Source organism: Battus philenor, unplaced genomic scaffold (assembly GCF_028537555.1).
Source record: "Battus philenor isolate CCGP_79_NKW_IND1 unplaced genomic scaffold, ilBatPhil1.0.hap1 SCAF_6, whole genome shotgun sequence".
NCBI classification, from domain to species: domain Eukaryota; kingdom Metazoa; phylum Arthropoda; class Insecta; order Lepidoptera; family Papilionidae; genus Battus; species Battus philenor.
The window spans coordinates 2,214,207-2,237,375 of NW_027181726.1; the positions used below are offsets into that span (position 1 = coordinate 2,214,207).

Sequence of the window (23,169 nt, forward strand, 5' to 3'; positions counted from 1 at the left end):
AAAAATTTTCATTTTTTTTTGTTAATAATTATTTATTTTAAAATACGTAGTGTATACATTCTTAAAACTTGTTCATTGAGGAACTATTACAACCGATATGATGTTATATCATCTAAGAACCACTGCTATTAAAACAAGTGAACATTTAATCAACGAAGCAAAGAATATTGTGGTTAAAGACTGTTTTACAATGTAACTTTAATTTTATAACAGGTAAATGCTTAGAGCTCGTCGCCTAGTTTTGTGATAGGCGTGTCGAATGGGAAATATCTCCGAGACACCATAATATATATGAGTGCAATGTGTCTCGGAGAGAGAGACAGAGATGGCGGAGAATTGAAAAAATGGCCGTGCAATGACTCTCGTGATTACGATTGCTCTGATAAGAACATTCAAACAAAAAAAGGTTTGCAAATGTTGTATAAAATTAGCATACGCTCGAAGGATGATCGAATTTTTAATAAATTTGTGCCATCCACCATTGTTATCATTTCAGCTATAGGAAGTCAACTATTGGACATAGCCTAACACACAGATTTCCAATAGGACCAGTTGGAAACGGCATGCATCCAGTGTCTTTCGACTTATAATCTTACGTCTTATGTTGCTCTATTTCAGAACCTCAAGCTCCTCACTGTCTCTTTAATTTTTCAATAGACAGGGCTATGTCCTCAGCTACACTCGAATATAGTGCTATGACCAATACCTCAGTGAGAAGTCTTGTGTTCCAGCATAGAAACTTTACAAAGTTGATGTACATGTATGTTCGTTGTGTGTATTCGCAGTCCGTGGCACCTGTCGTTCTCGTTCGCGTTCTTCCTGCACGGCGAGAGCACGGTGTGCGCGTCGGTGGACGTGCGGCAGCACCCGCCCGTGCGCACGCTCACCGCCAAGCGGCTTGCGCGCCTGGCCGCCGGACACGCGCCGCGCGCCCAGCCCCGCCCGCCGCCGGCGCGCGCCAACGGTAACGCACTCTACTTTGCCTTCTTACAATGAAGATATGGCCGATTAGTGTCCACTAAAACATGTCCTGGTCATCCTCTGTACTATAAAGGAGACCTAAGGTCTTCAGAACGCAACACTATTCCTTGACATAGTATCTAAGCAGGTCTTAAGATGTACAAGGTACTATCACATACACCAACATTCACACACATGCATACAAACGTCAGCCAGATTAACACCTTGAGTGAGAAGTAGAAGTTAAGAACAAGCACTTTCAAAACATCGTCCCGGCCAACATAAACAGAGAAATCTTTTGTCTTTTAATATCCTGTATAATGAAAAATATATTATTCTTTGTATAAATTGATATTTTTTTATTCTCCGAGGTGATAATGGTGAGATTCGCAATCTCTTGCAGCTACCATTAACCGTCACGGCACAAAGCCTAGTAAATCCCGAATTAAAAGAGTGCTTTTAGGACAAAAAATAAATGATATACTAGATCAATCTGTGATTTGATATACTATAAAAGTAAAATTACCTTTCATTTTTGCTATACACATTTAAAATTAGCTGAACTGTGCTACTAGGCTGGATTAATATGGCTAGTAGTCTGGTCAACCAGATAATGGAGAGGGCTATGCTCGGAACTTCACAGCGTAACTAATCAGAAACGAGGTGGTCGGCAGAAGCAAAGTCACCGAGTAAGTATCAATGGCCGTGACACATCGCTTGTGCATCTGATAGTCATTGGGGCCGAAAGGTTTTCAAGTGGTGACCACGAGCCGAACAACTCGGTGGTAGAGCCAAGGTCGTCGGAAGTAGCTGAAAGCGGGCAGTGTAAGACCGGTCATTATTGCGAGCTTTGAGGGAGGCCTATGACTTGCAGTGGGCGTATATAGGTTGACATGAATGAATGACTGAATGAATGAATGAATGAACAGTAAAATTACGGAGGACTAATTGTTTTATTAATATTAATTTTTCCTTAATACATTATATAAAATTGTTAATATCTGTTCGATAGTGATACTGGCGCCGTTTGGGCTGGAGGGGCGTGTGACGGGCCGCGAGTGGAGCGACAGCGACGCGGCCACGGCGCGCCTGCTCGACGCCTGGCGACAGCTCTACCCGCTGGAGCATGGCTGCGGCGCCGTCGAGGTATCCACACCACGAACTTCATTATAATTTGTTACTAACCCGCGTATGAGTCGAGGTGGCATCAAGTAACCAGACATATATATATATATATATATATATATATATATAGGAGACTTACATCTTACTTACAAATGGTCGACCTGTGAAATGAAACCTGTTTAATGATTATACATAAATAGAATAAACTACTTTTAAGTCTGGTCTTCAACATTCTTTATCACAAAATCTTATGGTTTTATATATATGAAAAATATAAATTCAATAATAATTTACATCGGGCGGCCTGATTGTTAGCAACAATTTCGTTGAAATACACTTTAGAAGGGAGTGGGATTGTAATGTAAAACGGTATGTTATACCGAAACCATAAGAAAGGAGGCGAAGTGGAAAACGGAGAAAAAAACCATCAGCATCACCGATAGCGATAACGACGGACTTATGCAATGGAGCAGCCACCACTTGGTCTGTAGTAATATCTGACCGTAATGATTGTTGACATATTTCTCTTGATGCAGGTGGAATGCGGCGGCGTGCGCATGCGCTACCCGCTGCCGTACGCGCTGCTCACGGAGATGGAGGCGCCGAGCAACGGCCCGCCGCCCGCCGCCGCCGCGGCGCTGGCCGACCGCACCCTGCGCTCTCTCACCACGCCACATCCACACCAGGTGAACAACACCCCACCATTTAGCTACGTCACACGGACGTTCTGCCAACAAGATGAATACATACTGTCAAAAATTATTGAAGAATAGAATCTCAAAACAAGCTTACAATGAACACGGGCAATAATTTTAAAAAGTTGCAGGTGCAATGTTAGCAATTGTTATTTATGTGGCATTTAAATAATAAGAAAAATGTGACATAAACCCTTTATGAAAAATGATATGGTATATAAAAAATAAAGAAGAAAGAATAATAGAACAGAAAAGAAATCAAAGGTCTACATGTTAACTTGAGTGAGAAAAATACGCTTGTTATCGAGTTGGTATTTTTGGCTGTGGTTAAAATTAATGATCAACGGATGACTGATTATTAGGGAAGTTATAGTTTGTTATGAATTCTTCCTATAGGTAGGTGAGAAGAATATTGTTTGCATTACTCTGTCTAGATTATATGTAAACATTATATCGCAGTCTAAGATAATGTGGAAGTTGGAAACAGTGCTTTCTTAGAAATACAGCCTGCTCTGAGTATACTTCCAAAATAAATGATCAGGACATTTTCAACAACACAATTACCATAAAAGATGAATTAGTGTTGTCCAAACTTTTGTCCTTACATTAGTATATTATCTGTAAAATGACATTTATGAATTTGACTTAATATTTTACTTATTTTCGTCTTCAAATACATTTACAGGCTGCGGAACTGTGCTACGGTGACGCTTTGAGCGAAAAGAACGAGGATTTCCTGGACCCCACCCGCAAAACACCCTGTACCTGTGCCAAGTGAGTCCCCGCATTATACTGGCTTGTAGCACACAAACACACATACAAACACTTGACTGATTTGTTGAGAAATGTGCGCTGCTGCCTATTGCATAAAGTTCAATATCGGCTGCATATTAGAAATCATCAGCCACTCATATTTTGTAGTATTTAGAAAAGCAATAGTGCTATAGTACCTAAGTATATAAAAGCCATTCTGTATATACATTACATAGCTATTTGCTTTAAATTTCATTTATTTATTATGTTCTCTGAGAACCCATCAGCGTTCATTTTTTGACATTCTCAATATGTAGTAGACAGGTGTAGTATATAGCAGTAGTTGTACGAACGTTGTGTGTCATGCATATATTTATACATATACTATGTATTGGAAGTATTTACACATATATCTTGCATCGGAATGAGTGAAACGACGTCGATCACAGTCTACCTGGAACCCTTTGATCATATGGACTGTTATCGACGATACTCGTGCAGCTATGAGCGATATAGTTTTAATTTACGAGGTGTAGCTGACATGTAGATAGATAGGTAGATGTTATGTGAATGTTTTTATAGAAAGTTTAAATATGATAGTTTATTGTAAACCGTAGAGGGATTTCAGCTTAACTAAGGGATGCATCACATGATGTGTCTCTTGGTGTTAATTATAAGAGATTATCCGGAAGTATCAATGCATCTGATTTTACATAATTTTTATGAATTTAGTTTTTCTATCCTCTAGTGATTTTGGTATATTTTGATGTGTGGATACTTCCGATGGAGCCGTGCGCGTGCATCCGATGCCGCACCCCCGGCCCCGACTGCCACGTGCTGCCTCGTCCGTGTGACCCGTTCCGATAATGCAACCTTGCCTCTTCACCACGAGGTCATCATTCGATCTTCAAACCCCCAATAAGGAGTCTGTACTTGACTAATCCAGATACTTATGAGCTTATGTAAATTATTTCTGAATACGGTGTTCCGCGGCTGGGCTACTTTGCAGAAATTTATTTATAAAATACTTTATTTATACATATATATCGCACACAACATTATTTCTTCTTTTCTTTAATAAGCTTTTTGCTTGTCGATTTCCTTTTGTTTGTTTCAATGAGACTCTGCTGGTTATGGTCTATTTGCTTTCTAATTGAACGTAGTTTGGCATTTCTTACATACAATACTATTGTATAATGAATGCGCTTGTTTTTAGTATTAAGGTATTAGATATTTAATTAGAAGTATTTTAATGGTAATTGTTTATTAATCAAATTTTAGATGTATATAGATGCCTAACTTTCCCGGCAATAAAAAGCAAAAGTTTGCAGAATTGGAACAATACATAATTGTCAACAGGTGGCTTTGCATTCAGTTAAATAGAGATTAACTTTAACTTTTTTGTTGTGTCCGGGGCTGTTAAATAAAATAATTTTTGCTTATCGGTAAATACAATTACTATTCAGAAAGTTTTATTGTTATGTTAACCCGCTCGTGTTTGGTTATTTATTTATTCGTATTATTGTCTACTTCAAACATCTATAGTAATTATTTGTGAAGAGAATGCCAGAAGAGCCCACTTTTATAAAAAAGGAATTAAATTGAACTGCCCTGTGAAGACTGTGTTTAATTAAAAAAAAACGATCCTACGAGGATATTAAATGCGCTTTCTTTTACTTTTACAAATTTTCTTCATTCAGTTTTAGTTCGCGTTAAAATACAATGATTTAAAAATATCCGTCGGTCTAGCTATAAATTACTTCAATATTCTAATGTAGAACTTCAATTTGCCATTGTAATATTTGCTTTAGAATTACAAACAGACAGTAGATCGATTTAAAACAAAGTATTATCACTTAACAAATCCTTTACAACACCAGTATGATTTTTTGTACTAGTTTTTGTTTGATTAAATTTATTTAATGTTTTGCATGATAATTCAAAAGGAGTTTATTGTACGTACTCAGTTGTTTGGCGTTGTATTTCATTTTGGCATTTATGTTACGTAGTGTTAGTGGTTGCCGGTGGTAGAGTTCGTAACGGTCACACGGAGATCGCAGGCGGAGGGGAGGGGTCCGCGTGGGGTGGGGTGCGAGGGTGCGCTCGGCGGCTCGGGTCGGGGTGTAGGCGGCGGCAGTAGCGTTGTGATGTGCAGGTGGCGGCGGCGGCGAGGCACCCGGCCGCCGCCCTTCCACCGGCGCGCGCACCGCTCCGCCCGCGCGCCCGCGCAAGCCGCGCCGCGCACGCCGCGCGACGCACGCACGTGAGTACCGGCCGCGACTCGACCACTCGCCACTTTATACTTTATCCTTAGTTGCAAGTCAATATTCTAATCTACATTTAAATATATATACTTAACACATTGTAACTAGGCGCTTCGTGCTGCCTGATCATTTTTGGAGCGGGCATTTTTCATATTTCGATATTGAATATTCAGGTGATCATTTCTAAAAGATCGAATTAGTATTTTCCACTCAAATTTAATTTGATTTAATAGTTTTTTATTTTTATACTTCTCGTGATATGGAACAAGTGTACTAGAACATACAGACAAATTTTATAAGCCACCCGAATTCTATAAATTATGCGATCCGACTACAATGTGTTAATTTATAATAACTAATAATACTATTTGTAATATTTTTATTGAAATATAAACATTGTACAGTCCGTTCGCATTTACAATGCAGTGAATCACCATTGTCCGACAACATATCTATGCCGCTTATCATCCATTGCCTTCTAAAGATTCCTTCAATTAGTCACTGTGAACTTGACTTTACTAAGGAACGGTTAAATTGGTTAAGGGGCGTAGCTATGCTGGCGGACAGTAACTAATCACAGTATTTTTAACGCAAACGGACTGTAATAATGACATTGCAACTAAAAAGTATAAATTGGTCTTAACACATATATTCGTACGGGTTTAACTGCTGTGCTGACTCCGTTGTATCGCAGGGTATGTATACAATCATTTATAGTGTATATGTCAGTCGTGCAAACGTTTTACTGCCTAGGTAAGTAAGTCTCAATTTATATTGATTTAACTCAAATCCAGTCGCATAGTTGTATGAAAATTGCATCGCTCTGTAAAAACAAAGGTACGTAAACAATACACCAAGATCATCATCGTGGAAACGAGTAAGATATTTGTATTTCTTTACTAGACTTAAGATTGCGAGCCACAAACAATGCAATACCGCTTGAATGCATGTTACGTTGCCTACATAGTGCTGTAGTTTATATTTATCTATTGCATTCTATATATTGCATGAATTGTTACAATTTTAATGTTATTGCATGTTTTGTGTCTTAATCATTGGATATTTAAAACTCTCATATCACTACTTCACACCATTTCTTACATTTCAACAGCTTCAATTAAAAACCATACTTTAAATAGTTAACATTAAATTACTTCACTGTTCTTGAATCTTACGGAAGACGTATTTGGGATGTAATATCTATTATTGTGTCTCCAAATCAATATACTTAACTCTTCCTATATTACTGTGAAGATCTCTGTGTGGCACTGTCCAAGTACAAAGGAGTCACTTCGTTCTCCTTCGCACATTTGTTATTTTTGTGTATCATTATGACCCACCCTATTAAACGTCCGGCGAGGATTAAGGCATGAACAACAAATCGCGATGAGTGTATCAACAATGATCATTATACCACCAACCTAACACCAACCAGCTGTGAGTTTAGCTTTGTGTAACATACATTAAGTGCGGTGAACGAATTATGGTATTATTTCATTCAATCATTCAGTTTACATGCATTATAACATCTACCTCTCATCTCGGCGTTTCGTATAACGTATTGACTTGTCATAGGCGGATTTGGAAATTCATTCATTTTGTAACACAGGTCGTTGTGAAGAACCATTCAATTGAATGTGTGTATAATCTTTTACTCATTTATTGGGATATGATGTTATTGATTGGTTTAATTGACTCCACTTATATCGAGAGCGGCGGCACAAGTTGCTTTCACATATAAAGCATTATTTGAGATCTAGAACATGCAATTAAACTCACTTTAAAAATGAGTTATAATAATCAATATAACTTTTGAATGTAAATGGTAAATTTAAATTGAATTTTATGATGTTTCATTGTTCTAAATCTCACTAAGTCGCAGTGGTTGTAATGGTATAAGCGTGTTTATTAATGTTTTCGCTCACACACAGGGCTTCTGGAGGAGTAGGCGCGTGCTCGCCGGGCAGCTGCGGCAACGCGTCGCCGGCGCCCGCTGTCTCGGCGCCCTCCTCCGCTGGCGCGCCTCCTCCCTCCCCGCATCACACCGCGCTGCCCGCGCATCAGGTCAGTGTCATCATCATATGGAACAATAAAACTAGTATTTATTATTTCGAATAAGCTTTTCTGAGCACTTTCGAAAAGTTGACATATTGACAAAGTATTTTTAAATATGTATTAGTGTATAGACCTACTGCCTAGTTGATTCTATCAAGAACAAGGACAGATAAACACACTTCTTTAAACGCAATTTTTTTTTGTCTGTTATATACTATGTAATTTTTAATACCATGATAGGCTTTAACAATCTTGCCTTAACAAAACTTTGAATTTTTTAGTGGATACATTTAAATCATATGGTACTAACCCTCACCTCACCCCATCACTGTACTCCTACGAGAGACCCAATCCAAGTGTTATGTCTATAAATGCTACAGTTTAAAAATATGCATTTTTTTTATAAATTGCTTTTCCCTCTGTAGTAGAATATTGTAAAATTCAAAAATTCTTGGCTGACCCTGTATTCCATGAATGAAATACTCTGGTAAATTTAAGCCTATGCCTTATGGTGGAAAACGACTTGCTTGTTCTTCTCAGACCTAAGGCGTTTCACCCAAACTGGTGGTAGAATCAACTTGGCTTGCAATCTATAAGATGTTGTATAAAGAATATTGGAATATTGAATTAATAATATAGGTTTTTTTTTTGTAAAATTAACAAGCAATAAATGTTTGTGTTAACATTGTCATAGTTAATACTCGTAATTGAATATACAGAGTTGTTGAATGTAAAGAAAGGGTTTACGAAGTGGTGTGCTTGTAGGCGGGCGGCGCGGTCCCCACCACGCTGCACACGCCGGCGCCCACTCCCGACCCGCACGCGCCGCCCACGCCCGCGCCGCCTTCCGCGCCGCCTCTCAAGCACTACGCACAGGTACATGCACACACACGCACTCACTCACACTGATTACTATTGGGCGATTGGATATTTGTCTTTGTCCCAACACTGGCCTGCTTACGTGGGAATACACTACATGGAAGTAAATACGCGTGGAGACTCCAAACACATTTTTAAACGCAAAACACCATTCGAATACGTTAAAATTTCAAAAAAGAGTGTTTGGATGTAAGTGTCAAAGCTTTAAAATAGTGAATGAATAGCTAAATAACTAGTAAATGTTAAAGCTCATTCGCTGTCAATCAATGTACGGTACATCATAGCTAAGATCATTGGTTTTAAAAATAATAAATAAAGTAATGATAATTATAATAAGAAATAGCGTTTTCAAAATTCCGATTTTAATTATTGTTTACTCTGTCCTGCAAGTTTTGAACTGCCAGAAGTTATTGCCCTGTAGCAGTCCTATAGAAAATGAATAATGTAACTTATTTCACAGTGATCGTAGCAGATTGATTGGAAATGGTGTAAAAGCTTTTTAAGATTTTTACTGACTGGTAAACTATATTCATCTCTTTAGATTTTATATCTATAATTCCCTGTGGACGCCTGTACTTGAACACTTGAATTAATTCATAAAACTTTCAAGCAGTAAATAATTCGATTAAAGTATACAGTAGATAAATAAATATCCAATTGGCGCACATTTTCTTGCAATAACATAACAACACCACTGTCAAAACTTACATATTTCTCTTAAAGGGACATTTCGGAGTTTTAACTAAAATGACTAATTTTTTGTTTAAAAATATTGTTACGTTTATTTGAGGGTTATAAGATAGTCTGTGGTCCTCAAAAAAAAATTCAGAATCTTTTCAATCGTGCTAAAGAGAAACCAACGTAATGAGAATCTTTCAACAAAAAAAGAAGTATATTTGACACTGACGAATATTTCCAGTGGAAACAATACAAGGTCTAACAACGAGGAAATATATCTAGTTGTGTATGTCCTCATTATCATTTTAGCCGTACGACGTCCACTGCTGGGTAACCTACTGACCCCAATTTAGATTTCCGATTCTAGAAAAATCTATATTCACGCAAAAGATGAGACAGATGACTTTTCAAGGTCGTCGGAAAGCATTGGATGCATTGGTATTTTTGTATAAAACCTGATTGGAACTTTGTGTTTCCAGGGGGACTCGCCCGGTGGCGCAGGCGGTGGCGGCGCTCCCGAGATGCTGCGACGGCCCGTGCTGCCTCCTGCCGAGCACCGCCTCGACCCGCTGGAAGACGAGCACTCGCTGCATATGCTGTACGACTACACCACCGTGCACGCGTGGTAAGTACCTGTTACGCATTTGTACCCACACACCATATTCGGTACATATGTCTGCCCATATCAACACAGGTCTAAATTCTACTATAGTGAGAATATGCAGAATAGGGAAAATATCGATGGTACATTGTCTGTTAGTTCCGAAAAGAAACATTTTGATATGTTGCAAACTGTAAATAAACAGGTGCATCAGAATATTTAATTATTTTAACGTTTATTTGTACTGCTTCTGATGTTTTTCTCCATAAATAAATAAATAAATATTTTTATATCTGGTATTAAGCTGTCAAAGAGTAATAGTTGAAGTAAGAATCAAATCGCGTTTAGAATTAGTGGCCGCTATGCCCTTGAGGTTTTGCAGTGGAAACAATTGATCAGCACCCATAGCTAGACCGTCCACCCACAAGTAGAACAGACGACCTTGTTAAGGTCGTCCAAAGTTGCTGGAAGTTTTCCGCTTCCAAATGGTCCTATGAGAAATCTATAGGGTAGGCCTATGTCCAGATGTGGACATCCTATGGCTGAAATTATTTTGATAAAGTGCATTAATTAAAGTGAGCTCACCAATTGTATTTAAATAACAAATTATACATACTTTTATGTAATACTATACAAAAAATATGTTACATATAATTTATTTGTTTGCTTGCATAGAAATTATATAATGCAGTTTATAGATACATTTTCTATAGCTACGTGTTTACGTGATGTTTAATAAATCGAAGTTGTTATGACTCGTTTTTGCCAAAAGAATTCTGATATAAAAATATTATAGATTAAAAAGGTATATTCGACACGTTAAACATTACATTTATATTCATCTATGGACTAAATACATTTTTATGCATAAGTCGTATAAATTTTTATGGAAACTAATTTATGTGTCTTTGAGTATGGCTTTGTCGTTTCTGGCCGGCACTGATGAACAGGTATGCAAATTGTTTGACTTAATTACTGCTTTAGTTTACGAGGAGACACCTAAGTTATTTTTTAATTATGAATAGTTTATTCATTGATTTGCAATGTTTTGTATTGGTTGATTTAAATACTGAACACATTTCAAAATAGAACAAAAATTTATAAAAAAAACATTCTCTTACAAGTGCCTGGCCATAATTTTGAGGTAGATCTATTTGTATAAACTTCTTTTGGTACTATACATTCATACTAACGCGATGACACATTTTAATTGTTTATTACAAATTTACTGTAGTATTTAAACATTTAATTAAATATGTCTTAAATATTAATACAAGGTCAAAAAAATATTTAAATCTCCTATAGTTAATAAAACTATTAGAAACAAACTAAATCGATAATTAAAAATGTAAATAAATTGAGTAATTGTCAGTTGGTTAAAAAAAAGGGTTTAGTTAAAAGTTCTTCAAAAAGATAAATGAAAGACCTACCTAAAATAGATAATGAAGAAATACATTGACATAATAAAGTAATTATTAAAGAAAATGTGTGATATCGAATGTGTGTATGAATTGATAAAATGCAACGCGAGGCTTTACGACTACCACGCCGCCGCCGCCGCATGGTGGACGCCAATGTAACCTCGCTACAGCTACACCAAATAGCGCAACAACATCTGTCTAGTCTATGAATGCTGTGTTCAATATTTGGTCACATTATTATTAAGTTCTCATTTAAATATTTCTCTGCTTTTTACATTTATTTTTTTACCAACTAGTTCTCTCTCATCGAATTCATCAAATAAATGTAAATGATGGAATAAAATATGTTTCTTTTATTTGTATTTATGACAGAAATCATATTTATGTAAAGACTTGCATGGGACAGTGAAATGATTATCTGAATGTCTGCGCTACGCTGAGAGTCAATTGACTGTCTTTATGAGTCGATGTGCCCAAATATTTATTAGGATAAAAGTATATCTTTGTCTAAAAATTTAACTGAAAATTCGCACACATGGACTACAAACAAGAAAAATATTGGAGAATACATAACATTTTTATGATTACATTAGTCTGTTCACCCCGGTCAATGTGACCAGGTAAAAACACACATTCGAAGGCACTAGCTAATTTGAAATGATTTGGTTGGTTTCGTAATAGCCAGGCTGGTGGGTACAATGATAATTCCTAACGCAACCTATTACGACACTCAATTAAACCTGTTTCCAAAAAAGCATTTATTTAAATGTACCAATAATAATAATATAAATTTACAAATGTTTTTAAATTATTGATAGATTGTAGTAGTGATAGGGTAAGATTGTTGGCATGGAGAGAAAAGGGAAATCAACATATGGGCTTACTGGATAGGGTTATAACATAATTATTACTCCATATGTCCTTGAGAATTATATCTTGTTATCTCATCAAATGTTATTAAAGTGATTGTGTGTGTATTAGTAGATGTTTGAGAGTTGTGCGTGTACAATTCGCAGGCTGGAGCACCCGGTGAAGCGGTTTAAAACGGAGGCGCGAGAGTGGAGTGAGGAGTTAGCGCTGGGCGCGCGCGGCGGCGACCTGTACGCCGGGCTCGCACACACGCCGCCCCCCGCACCGCACCCCGCGCCCCGCGGTGCACACCTCGCGCGCACGCTCCGCCCCGCCGACATCAAGCACGAGAGAAATGACGTTAGTTATACATCTTCCGTTCGATGCCTTTCACTTGGGATGTTATCATATGGAATGGTCAAGGTCACTCAGAAAGCAATGGAAAAGTCTATGCTCGAAGCCTCGCTGCGAGGTGAAATCGGATATGGGGAGATTCGCTGAAAACTAAAATCACCGACGTAGCTCGAAGAATTACTAGTAATGAAGTGGCAGTGGGTTTAGTGGTGCATCGTTGCTGCAGCTGTCGAAAGGATTGCGAGTAGTGATCTCTCCACCTCTAAGTGGAATGATGACATTACAAGGTCGCGGGAAGTCGTTGGATGCGGCTGCGCAAGACTTATCATTGTGATGATCTCTAGGTCGACGTGAATAAATGAAACTTTAATGTAATTTAAATGTTGGTGGTTTAAATAAAATAAAACGAGGAATTACAGTAGAATCCGGTCATAGACATGCTTTATCCAAGACTAATATCGAAACCGGAAGCTTGCACCATGTTAGTGTAATTTAACTTTGTATTCTAATTTTGTATACGAGGGACACTCACTAACATATTGCTGCGACACAGGATGAAATGACAGATCTCAAAAACTCATTTTGACACTTTAAACTTTATATAAGTAGAAATGTATGGCCTAATGTTGCTAAGTGTAAAGAATAAAAATGGTTCAACAAAACATGAGCAAAGATCTCGAGCAGAAAGATAAACAAATTTCTTCCTCTCTTCAAACTAAAGGGAAAATAAAATACCTATCCCTGGCTGTCAAACACTACCCGTCAATCAGCATTATAATACATTTAATTTAACTATTTATGTACGTACATAGGACACTCTGTAAATTTTTATTAAAAAATTTAACTTTATTGTTGCAATAGGAACATTTAACATTTCCCAGTCAACACAAGGCGAGCTACTTCTTTTTGTCTCTATTATAGACTAAATATGAAAATCTTTGTTATTAATAATAAAAAATAAGTAGTAAAGAATAAGGCAGTAAACTGATTTTATTATTATTATATATGTTACAGGAGGACAGCAAAGAGTACAAGAACCTATTCACGTCGGACGGGCTGTGTCCCACGCTGAAGGATCTCGATCAAATATTCGACAACTCCGACGACGCGGCCAGCGGCGATGAAACGGTAAGACTTGTGAGTGTACACCCTTTATATCTATGCATGCTCTAGTCTTTGTCTTTATATCTCAATTAATCTATGTTTGTAGTTTGTGAATGCTTACAAAAATAATTTATCGGAAATATTGCATGTTGGTTTATCCATTTTCCTTTTAAACTATCAAACAACGAATGTAAATGTTGCTATGAATAATTTTTATTGCTTATTTAGCCTTGTATTTCAAACAAGAGACAATGAAACTAATTAAATAAAAATTGATCGAAAGCGTTATTTTTTTTAAAAACAATTTTTTATTTGGTTTAATTTTGAGTGTGTAATGTGCGCGCAGGCGCTGGCTGGCGGAGCAGGAGAGGCGGGGCGCTGCGAGGAGGCGCGTTGCGGCGGGCGCTGCGTGCGCGCGGAGGAGCTCAGCAAGATGTTCCCCACGCCGCCCAGCATGGAAGCCCACGCGCAGCCTTCACCTGGCTTCTCGCTGCCTGACGACGCCACACCACAGCCTCACCGCCACCTGCTGCCCGGCTCGCCGCCGCCGGACCCCATCGAGGTACTGCTTAACTTCTCGTGTCTTATGGGGCAAAAGTGAGTCTCGGGCGACGCCAAGTAGCGTTACACGCGACGGACTTATAGTAACGCTTTAAGTGCAAAAGGACACTAGTTGACAAATGTCTCCTAACGAGTCGCTAACACGCTGAACCACTTCGGGAAATATTTTGTGATATTATTGCAGCAAATGTAACAACACTGGACCAAGGGGGCGACAAAAATTGTACAATACCCTTAATATTATTAAATTTTTGATATATTTCTGCAGTTTAACTATTAATTAGTTTTACACATACAATCATTTTATTTGAAACATTCTCTGAAGCGCACCAGAGAGTCAATCCCCTGCCATTGTTCTTTCTTTATAATTTTGCTGTTAGCATAGAGGGCACACAGCTTCATTGGAACTAAGTTTACCGAATTGAAGGATCCGTGAATTGCGATCCCATACTAGCCGATCGCGTCCTAAACATCGCTTGTCGGTGGCCATTGGTTGCCATCTTCATGAATTTCTAAAAGTGTTGTCACACATTTCGCCGAAGTGCCTACATGTACAATATTCCGTGTGCAGGATTGGTCGTACGTGTTCAAAGCGCCGACGGTGTGCAAGTACGTGGGATCATCGAAGTACTCGCCGCTGACGGCGCTGCCCAGCCAGCTGCTGCCCGGCGTGACGCTGCCGCCGAACGCCGTCTACCGGCCGCGCTGGCAGCACGACGCCAAGCGTGACTCGGAAACCGACACGGACGCGCATCGCTCCGGTACCACATGTTCATTATCACATAGCTATTGAAAAGAAATATTTTATTTAAAGTAACAATAAATGTAGTTTCATATATCATTATGAACTTCATAAGTAATACATATTATTGCTTTATCCATAATTTCAACGAACCATCTAGTTTTCATATAATACTTCAATGTTGTCAATTGTTCGACATTGATCAATCCTTGTGTTTATGTTTTTATTTAGATATTCCACTTAATTTTTTCTTTTTTATGTTTTTCTTCCACATCCCACAATGTTGCCAGCAGTAAGACCAGCCTATGATAATACAAATAATTGGTTTCTTGAGTGGCGACCATGAGTTGATAGACGTGTCCTATTACTATGTCTACCGACGACATAGTCGAGGTCGAAGGAAGTTGCTGAATGCGGGCAGTGCGAGACTGGTCACCTTGGCGATCTTTGAGGAGGACGATGATGAAGTGTTATGAAGTTCAAAGGATACCAACAATATACCATTAATTTACTAATACATATGTAAATTTATTGCAGGCACCACAAACAGTACAAACAATAGCAGTAGTAGCGCGGGCGTGAAGCGGTCTGCCTCGCCTAGCGCAGAGCCTCGTGTGGCGGCCGCGGGTTCGAATCCTTCGGGCGGCGCGGCAGTTGTCGCAGGGGCGGGCGCCGGGGCGCGGGGCGGCGTGGAGGCGAGCGCAGTGCGCGGCGCGGCGGCACCCTCTCCGCGTCGCAGCCCGCCCGGGTCCGTCGCACCTGCCGCCTCCCCACAGCCCTGCGCCGCCGCCTGCCCGCTGCTGCTCAACGTGCTGCTAGCCGATACCGTGCTCAACGTCTTCCGCGACCACAACTTCGACAGCTGCACGCTCTGTGTCTGCGACAACGATACCTCCGTATGTCAACCATTATATTAAGTACACACTTTATGCGTTTTTGATGGTAATCTTAACGATAACAAAAACGGGCTCACCAGGTCGCGCAATAATTATATTTGCTAAAACATAGTGATCGTCTCTCGATTTTTATGGTAAACAGATTCAAAATCTCTTTCGTCACTTGAAGATACTATCTCATACACATTTAAAGTAGACTTGTTTACATATACCATTCAGTCGGTTAGCAGATTTTGCTACGGCTTTTGTTTTGCTAGACGGTTTTATATGTCTTAGTGTTTAATGACTTCGTCGATTATATTACAGTTTTATTTAAAAATGGTATTGTTGTAAATGCACAAAAAGAACTACTAATAATACTAGAGCCAACATTTATAGCCTGCTATCCTGAAGTCCTGGTGTTTCTCCAAATATTAAACCTAATCACTTGGCAAGATCTTGTGTACAGAGGAATTTCTCCAAAAAGATAAATGTCGACTTAATTAGGCATTTTGTAGTTACGCTATAATGTTCATTTTGTTTTTATTATGTTAATGTGTTACTTAGATCATGTTACGAAGTGTATGTAACGGTCGCCACGTGTTCGCAGGTGGGCAACATCCGCGGCGCGGACGCGTGTACGTACCTGTCGCACGGCGAGGCGGCGGCCGGCGAGCACGAGAGCGTGCGCTGCACCTGCGGCTTCAGCGCCATCGTCAACCGTCGCCTCGCGCACCGCGCCGGCCTCTTCTACGAGGTCAGTGCGACACCGGTCACATCTCTGTCTGACTACATGGATGCATATAGGCGTTTGACCAAAGTCACCGCTGTGGGAGGATATGGGAGGCGTTTACTATGTCATTAACCTGAATTAAAGGCGTATATATGCGTCTAACGATTTTAATGAGTTCTTTATGAAATTGTGTTGTAAACTATCGAGAACTTGTCAATTGAAAATTTAAATGTTTTTAATCAACAATTTTATTATTCAAAAAACACAAATTGTTTAATCACATGTAAATAGTGTCACAAGCAACAATAAAATGAATATATTTAAATTTGTTTGTATCAACAAACAATTATATAATATTGCAAAATAAAAAATTAATTGAGCGTGTGTTGTGTTGAATAGGACGAGATGGAGATAACGGGCGTCGCGGAGGAGCCGGGCGGGAGGGCGGCGAGGGGAGCGCGCGGCGCCGCGCTCGCCGACGTGGCGGCCGTGCTGGCCGCGCACTGCGCCGCGCCGCCCGGCGGGCCCGCCTCTGCACTGGCGCGTGCCGCCGCCGACACCGCCGGCGCGCACGACCACCTGCGCCTCAACCTGCTCGAGTGAGTACACGCACCGCAAGCACTCGCTCGCGCATGCAAATGCACACACAACGTTTCAAGCTACATGTCCCTCCATTATGTGCTGCAGGTACAGCGACGGCGGCGCGGCAGCAGCCAGCGCGCTGCGCGAAGCATCGGCGGGCGGCGTGACGGGCGCGCCCCCACACTGCGCCGTGCACCGCTGGCCCTTCATCGGCGCCCGCGCACCGCGCTCCTCGCGCGACGTCGTCAGGTTATTATAACAACATTTCTACAATAGCTGTCGTTGTTAACCCACCCGTCACCTAAACATTTTGTCATAATTTGAGGGTCAAAATCAGAATCCTTATATTTTTGTTCAAAAAAAAAACATTTATTCTTATACTTCAAAATCGTTTTATGTATTACTTTCGTTGGGCCACGATTTATAAAAAGCAATATTTCTCACAGATTAATGCGCCGACTCCGACCTCTTCTACAAGATGCCATCCAGAAGCGGTGTTGCGGAGCGCGCATGTGGGACGGCGTAACTGGCCCGCTAACTTGGCGGCAGTTCCACCGGTTGGCCGGGCGTGGCAACGAGGACCTCTGCGAGCCGCAGCCCGTGCCGCCGCTGCTCGTTGGTCACGACCGCGACTGGATCTCACTATCGCCTTACGCACTGCGCCACTGGGAAAGACTATCACTCGAACCTTACTCATATGCCCGCGATGTGGCTTACATTGCCCTCGCGGCAGAAGGCGAAGCGCTGACGGACCCGCTGCGTTCGTTCTTTCGCGAACTGTCCACCGTGTACGAGGCGTGCCGGCTGGGCAGGCATCAGCCGATCACGAGGATAGCGCGCGACGGTATCGTCCGGACGTCGGCGAGCGAGCGCTGCGACACGGACGAGTGGGCCGGGGAGCTTCCGCCTGGCCGGCTCGGTGAATACATCCGGGCGTACGCGGAGACGCTGCGCGAGCTCGCGTCGCAGCTGTCGTCGCTGAGCATCGACCGCACTCTCTTCGAGGGAGAAAAAGCGACGAGTATGCGGCCGCCCGCGGCGCCAGAGCAGCCTGGCACGCCGGGGGAGCCGGGCGAGGTGAACGAGTCTGCGAGCAGCAGCGGCGGCCCGAGTGCCTCCATATGGGAGGAGGACGAGGCGGGGCCCCCGGCGCTTGTCATATACCTAGTGGAGCCGCCCGCGGCGCACGCGCACCGTGCACACGCTCTGCATGCCCTGCTGCGTCTCGCAGCGCAGGCGCATCATCACTTACATCATCACAATCCATATATAAAGGTAATTTACGTTTCTTCTGAAAACCATTGCATGATTTTTGTTAATTTTTAAAAAGTAAACATAGTTTCGTAAAACCGGGCTCTCCGCAACTTGACACAACAAATCCGAAAGAGCTGGAGCGACTTGAGTAATAAATATGACAAAGAGGAATTCGCTATATCTCATTTTGCAGATAATATCGCTGGAAGGCGTATACGAGTCTTGGGGTGGCCGCGGGGGTCGCGGCGGGTGCGGCACGGAGCTTCGCACGCTGGCCTTCAGCGTGTTCAGTGGCGCGCGCCGGCTGCTGCAGCACCAGCCCAACGGCAAGTCGCTCACCGGCTTCGGTACTGCCGCCAACGCGAACCTCTTCCTCAATTCCAAAGACGTAAGATACGAACCTGCCATTATCAACATCAACACATTCAGTTATATAATGTTCCCGTTTTTACTTACGATAGGTGGAGGAATAGATACTTCGCTATTTGTATGGAAATTCGAATTAAGCTAATTTATCTTTACCTATAATACATAGGTGCCGTATTGTTTGATGACTTTTTTTATTAAGGGTACTCAATACCGTTGCAGTCAAAATTTTAAGATTTTTGTTTAAAAACCGATGTTTTGGCAGTCGTCTTTTGATGTTAAACTGACACTATCCACAGAATTCTGAAAAGACCAAAGCCTCTTAACAGGCTAGATCAATACTGTATGGAGAATGCACTATCACCTCCCAACCAAATTCATTACTTTTGTTGAGTGGCTAAAGATGTGTGTGGTTCAGTATTATCACAATGAAAGATCATAAAGAATAAAGAAAAACAAATAAAAAGTAGCTCTAAAGTAGATTTTACTAACAATCATCAATCATCAAACCAGCCAGATACAAATAGCACAGCTGATTTTATTACAAGTTTATTTATCTGTAAACTAATTAAACGTATGGCATTGGGCGCATGTGTTTTCAGGAGAAGAACCGCGCCGCGTATCGGCTGTTCTCGCCGGTATGGGTGCTGGCGCCGCCGCGCGCGCTCAAAGAGGTGGCAGAGACCTGGGGGCAGTCTTGCGGCGAGCAGTGCTCCGTGCTGTTCGTGGCTTACTGTCTGTCGCACGACCAGCGCTGGTTATTAGCTGCCGCGACCGACGCGCGCGGCGAGCTGCTCGACACCGCCGCTATCAACATCCACGTACCCTCAAGGTCAGCTATGCTCTCATTGCTCTCATTATATTTAATCAGTATACATTTTTTCGTATATCTGTATTATTATCCACATATTGTATACATCATGATGAGAATACCAATTAAGCCGAATCCGGTAGAAAATAGAATGGGATGGAACTTCTCTATAATGGTAACCTTAAACTCAAACCTACAATGATCTTAACGCGCCTTAATCTGTGAAAAGCCCACAACTAACTCGGTCCTTTGTTGTGGTGACATTTATAATATCGTTAATACAGTTGTAAGAGAAATTCATATCCAAGCTCCATTATTACTTAAAAATCCTTCACACTATTAGAAGATTATATTTAATTTATATATTTAGATTATATATTTAAATTTATTGTGAGATATTTAAGAGGCATTAGATGTGAGTGTATTGTAATATCGTACACAGTTGTCCATAAAGTATAATTAACAAATTTTCGTATTAGCTACATGTTGTCTATCGCTTTCGCGACAGATCACGACGGAGGCGGTCCGCGCCGGCGCGACGCCTGGGCCTGACGAAGCTGATGGACTTTACGCTGGGCGTGATGTCGCAGGCGGCGCAACCCTGGCGCCTCGTCGTCGGTCGCGTGGGCCGAATCGGGCATGGTGAACTAAAAGGTACACAAACTCTTTTCCTAAAATACTACTCTTGTCTTTTTGCACAGCCCTGCCCACAGGCCTATCTCCCTCACTTCCGTAAGCGATTCCATTGTGGGACATAATTTAATTCATTCAACACAAACCAGGAAATCCTCTGGTTCTCTGGTTTTTAATTAGCTCACTGCTCAACATGAGTTTTTTTTTACTGCAAATGTTTAGTTTTAGTAATTTTATATAAGATTGATATGACTTATTCTGACGGTTGTAACTTTATCCTACTACTACTACAGCAATTGATTTTTGATTGAGAAATCATCATTAAAATAAGTAATTTCTGGATTTTTCTGCTATTGAAATGAATCATAGTAAATGTTTACGTAATGTTAGGATGGAGCTACCTGTTATCGCGCAAAAACCTGGTGCGTGCGTCGAGCGTGCTCCGCGAGATCTGCGGCAGCTGCTCGGCGCTGTACCCGGGCGGCGCGCCGTGCGTGCTGTCCGCCTGCCTGGTGTCCACCGAGCCCGACCCCTGCCTGCGCCTCATGGCCGACCGCTTCACGCCCGACGAGCGCTTCTCGCAGGCCTCCATACAGTCGCACCTGCACACGCCGCGCGACGTCACCGCTACGCACATACTCGTCTTCCCCACCTCTGCCACCACACAAGTATGTCTAATCACAAATAGTCACACAATACGTTACAGTCATCGTCATCATTTCAGCTGTTGGATGTCTGTTTCTAAAAGGACACGTAGGAGTATACTGGATAATTAAACAAATTATCCAAAAAAATAATACTGATACGTTCTCCACCGTTCATCTTCTTGTACGATGCTAATCAAATGAATGTACAATAAAAATTTACTTCGATAAATAATTTTGGATAATAATGTAACACAGTAGAACAGCTATCGCCATTTATATATAACAGTGTTTTGGATTTTTAGAAATTATAACTGTATGTAAAGTATAATATAACACAGTTAGTTATTCTGGATATTATTACGTATTTACTACGAAGTTCCAAATTTAACAATAAAATTGACATGTCTTCTTTTGGTCTATAGTCAAATCAAATGCCATTCGAACCTCCAATGGCGAACGGAGAGGACAACGACATAATGTTCCTGGGTGTGGATATGGTGGACGAAGACATCGGCGAGGACAACATGGCGGACCTGCTGATCGGCGACATGTTCAACAACATCTGGGCGCAGAGCAGCCCGCGCGCCTCGCCGCGCCGCCATGACGACGACGCCACCGGCAGCCGCGACGGCAGCCCCGCGCGCCGCGCAGCGCACCACAACGCCGGCGACTACCACCACTCCGACGACCACCAGCCGGTATGTCGTGCGCTTCTAAAACAATCTCAAACGCAGCTTCATATATTCTAGCTAGAGTTACTAATTTCAAACATTAGTTGAACGTCATTTTATCTGATTTAAAGAATAACATATATGAAGTAATAATGGGTACATGGAATTAATTAATTCAAATGCTTTTTAACTTATTTGGGAACGTGATTTAAAACCTTTACCACTTACGCATAAGAAGACCGTTAAGTGACGAGCCCATACATCCTTTGCATTGCAAGTTAAGCTATACAAGTGTGCATATGATGGCTGCTGGGGCCTTAAAGCCATGTAGTAGACACAAGGTGGCAAACTATGTTGGTACGGTCGGCGAAAGGCTCTGAATACTAGCCGCTTCCAGCCAATCTTGGTACATGGAATTAATTAATTCAAATGCTTTTTAACTTATTTGGGAACGTGATTTAAAACCTTTACCACTTACGCATAAGAAGACCGTTAAGTGACGAGCCCATACATCCTTTGCATTGCAAGTTAATCTATACAAGTGTGCATATGATGGCTGCTGGGGCCTTAAAGCCATGTAGTAGACACAAGGTGGCAAACTATGTTGGTACGGTCGGCGAAAGGCTCTGAATACTAGCCGCTTCCAGCCAATCTTGGCGATCTGTGGAGGAGGCCTATGTCCAGCATTGGACATCTTACGGCTAAAATGATGATAGAAGTTTTAAGATTGTGCAGCAGTAGCAGGATACTAAAATGCACTAGTCCATAAATATTTTACTTGTGAAGATCATGTAACTATAAACTAGCAAGTTATTTTTATAAACAATTTTATTAAAAATTCGGGTCTACATGCTACACTACTGTATGATCTATAGCGTCAAGCTAACGTGTTTTTCGGAAACTATATTTGTATAAGGTGAACGTGTAATAACAAAATTGAACCATGTATTTCATTGCAACGTTGTTTATTTCAAGTGGGCGTGCGCTCAGCACGCTGCAAGGAAAAGGGTACGTTCCCCGTCTTAGCAATAAACTTTACACTGAGTTGTGGACGTTGACATGCGCAGGAACAGATCGGCACGATGCTGCAGCAGCCGCTGGCGTTGGGTTACCTAGTGTCGACGGCGCCGCTGGGCGCCATGCCGGCGTGGTGGTGGGCGGGCTGCTCGCACCTGCGAGACGCCTGCCCCGCCTTCCTCAAGAACGCGCTGCACCTGCATTCGGGCAGCGCGCAGACCTCCGACGACTTCACCTCGCTCACGCAGCGCCGCGACAACAACTCGCATCCGCTCGACTCGCAGACCACCACCGACGTGCTCAGGTATATTATCATATCTTTATACATTTGTACTTTCTATTTTCTAACAAATAAGAAAATTACAATAGTTATTATAAGAATGGACATATTAAAATCAAAAAGTTTTTACATTATTTGAATGAGTCATATAAAATATTTAATGTTACATAAACATTGAACCCATGTGAAAAGTTGTAGTAAATGCTTTTCTTCTAAGTACACGAAATTTTTACGTTATGTGTTATCGGTAAAATAAAAC

The 23,169-nt window shown here is 41.2% G+C and overlaps 1 protein-coding gene across 2 annotated transcripts in view; it reads left to right on the plus strand.

Annotated features, from left to right (window-relative positions):
• Positions 1-23,169, plus strand: part of skd (mediator complex subunit skuld) — a 112,677-nt gene that overhangs the window by 85,899 nt on the left and 3,609 nt on the right. The window contains exons 5-27 of one of the 2 annotated variants that reach the window (XM_068774020.1): positions 786-964; positions 1,973-2,106; positions 2,622-2,771; positions 3,466-3,554; positions 5,689-5,796; positions 7,729-7,861; positions 8,618-8,728; positions 9,889-10,034; positions 12,448-12,640; positions 13,649-13,762; positions 14,085-14,300; positions 14,871-15,060; positions 15,579-15,937; positions 16,527-16,673; positions 17,049-17,248; positions 17,337-17,480; positions 17,678-18,506; positions 18,679-18,873; positions 19,454-19,683; positions 20,171-20,316; positions 20,686-20,963; positions 21,365-21,640; positions 22,681-22,934. In XM_068774020.1, the coding sequence (XP_068630121.1) occupies positions 786-964; positions 1,973-2,106; positions 2,622-2,771; positions 3,466-3,554; positions 5,689-5,796; positions 7,729-7,861; positions 8,618-8,728; positions 9,889-10,034; positions 12,448-12,640; positions 13,649-13,762; positions 14,085-14,300; positions 14,871-15,060; positions 15,579-15,937; positions 16,527-16,673; positions 17,049-17,248; positions 17,337-17,480; positions 17,678-18,506; positions 18,679-18,873; positions 19,454-19,683; positions 20,171-20,316; positions 20,686-20,963; positions 21,365-21,640; positions 22,681-22,934 (4,821 nt within the window). Of the gene's footprint in view, positions 1-785; positions 965-1,972; positions 2,107-2,621; positions 2,772-3,465; positions 3,555-5,688; positions 5,797-7,728; positions 7,862-8,617; positions 8,729-9,888; positions 10,035-12,447; positions 12,641-13,648; positions 13,772-14,084; positions 14,301-14,870; positions 15,061-15,578; positions 15,938-16,526; positions 16,674-17,048; positions 17,249-17,336; positions 17,481-17,677; positions 18,507-18,678; positions 18,874-19,453; positions 19,684-20,170; positions 20,317-20,685; positions 20,964-21,364; positions 21,641-22,680; positions 22,935-23,169 lie in introns of both variants that reach the window. The other variant, XM_068774021.1, reaches the window with a different exon arrangement.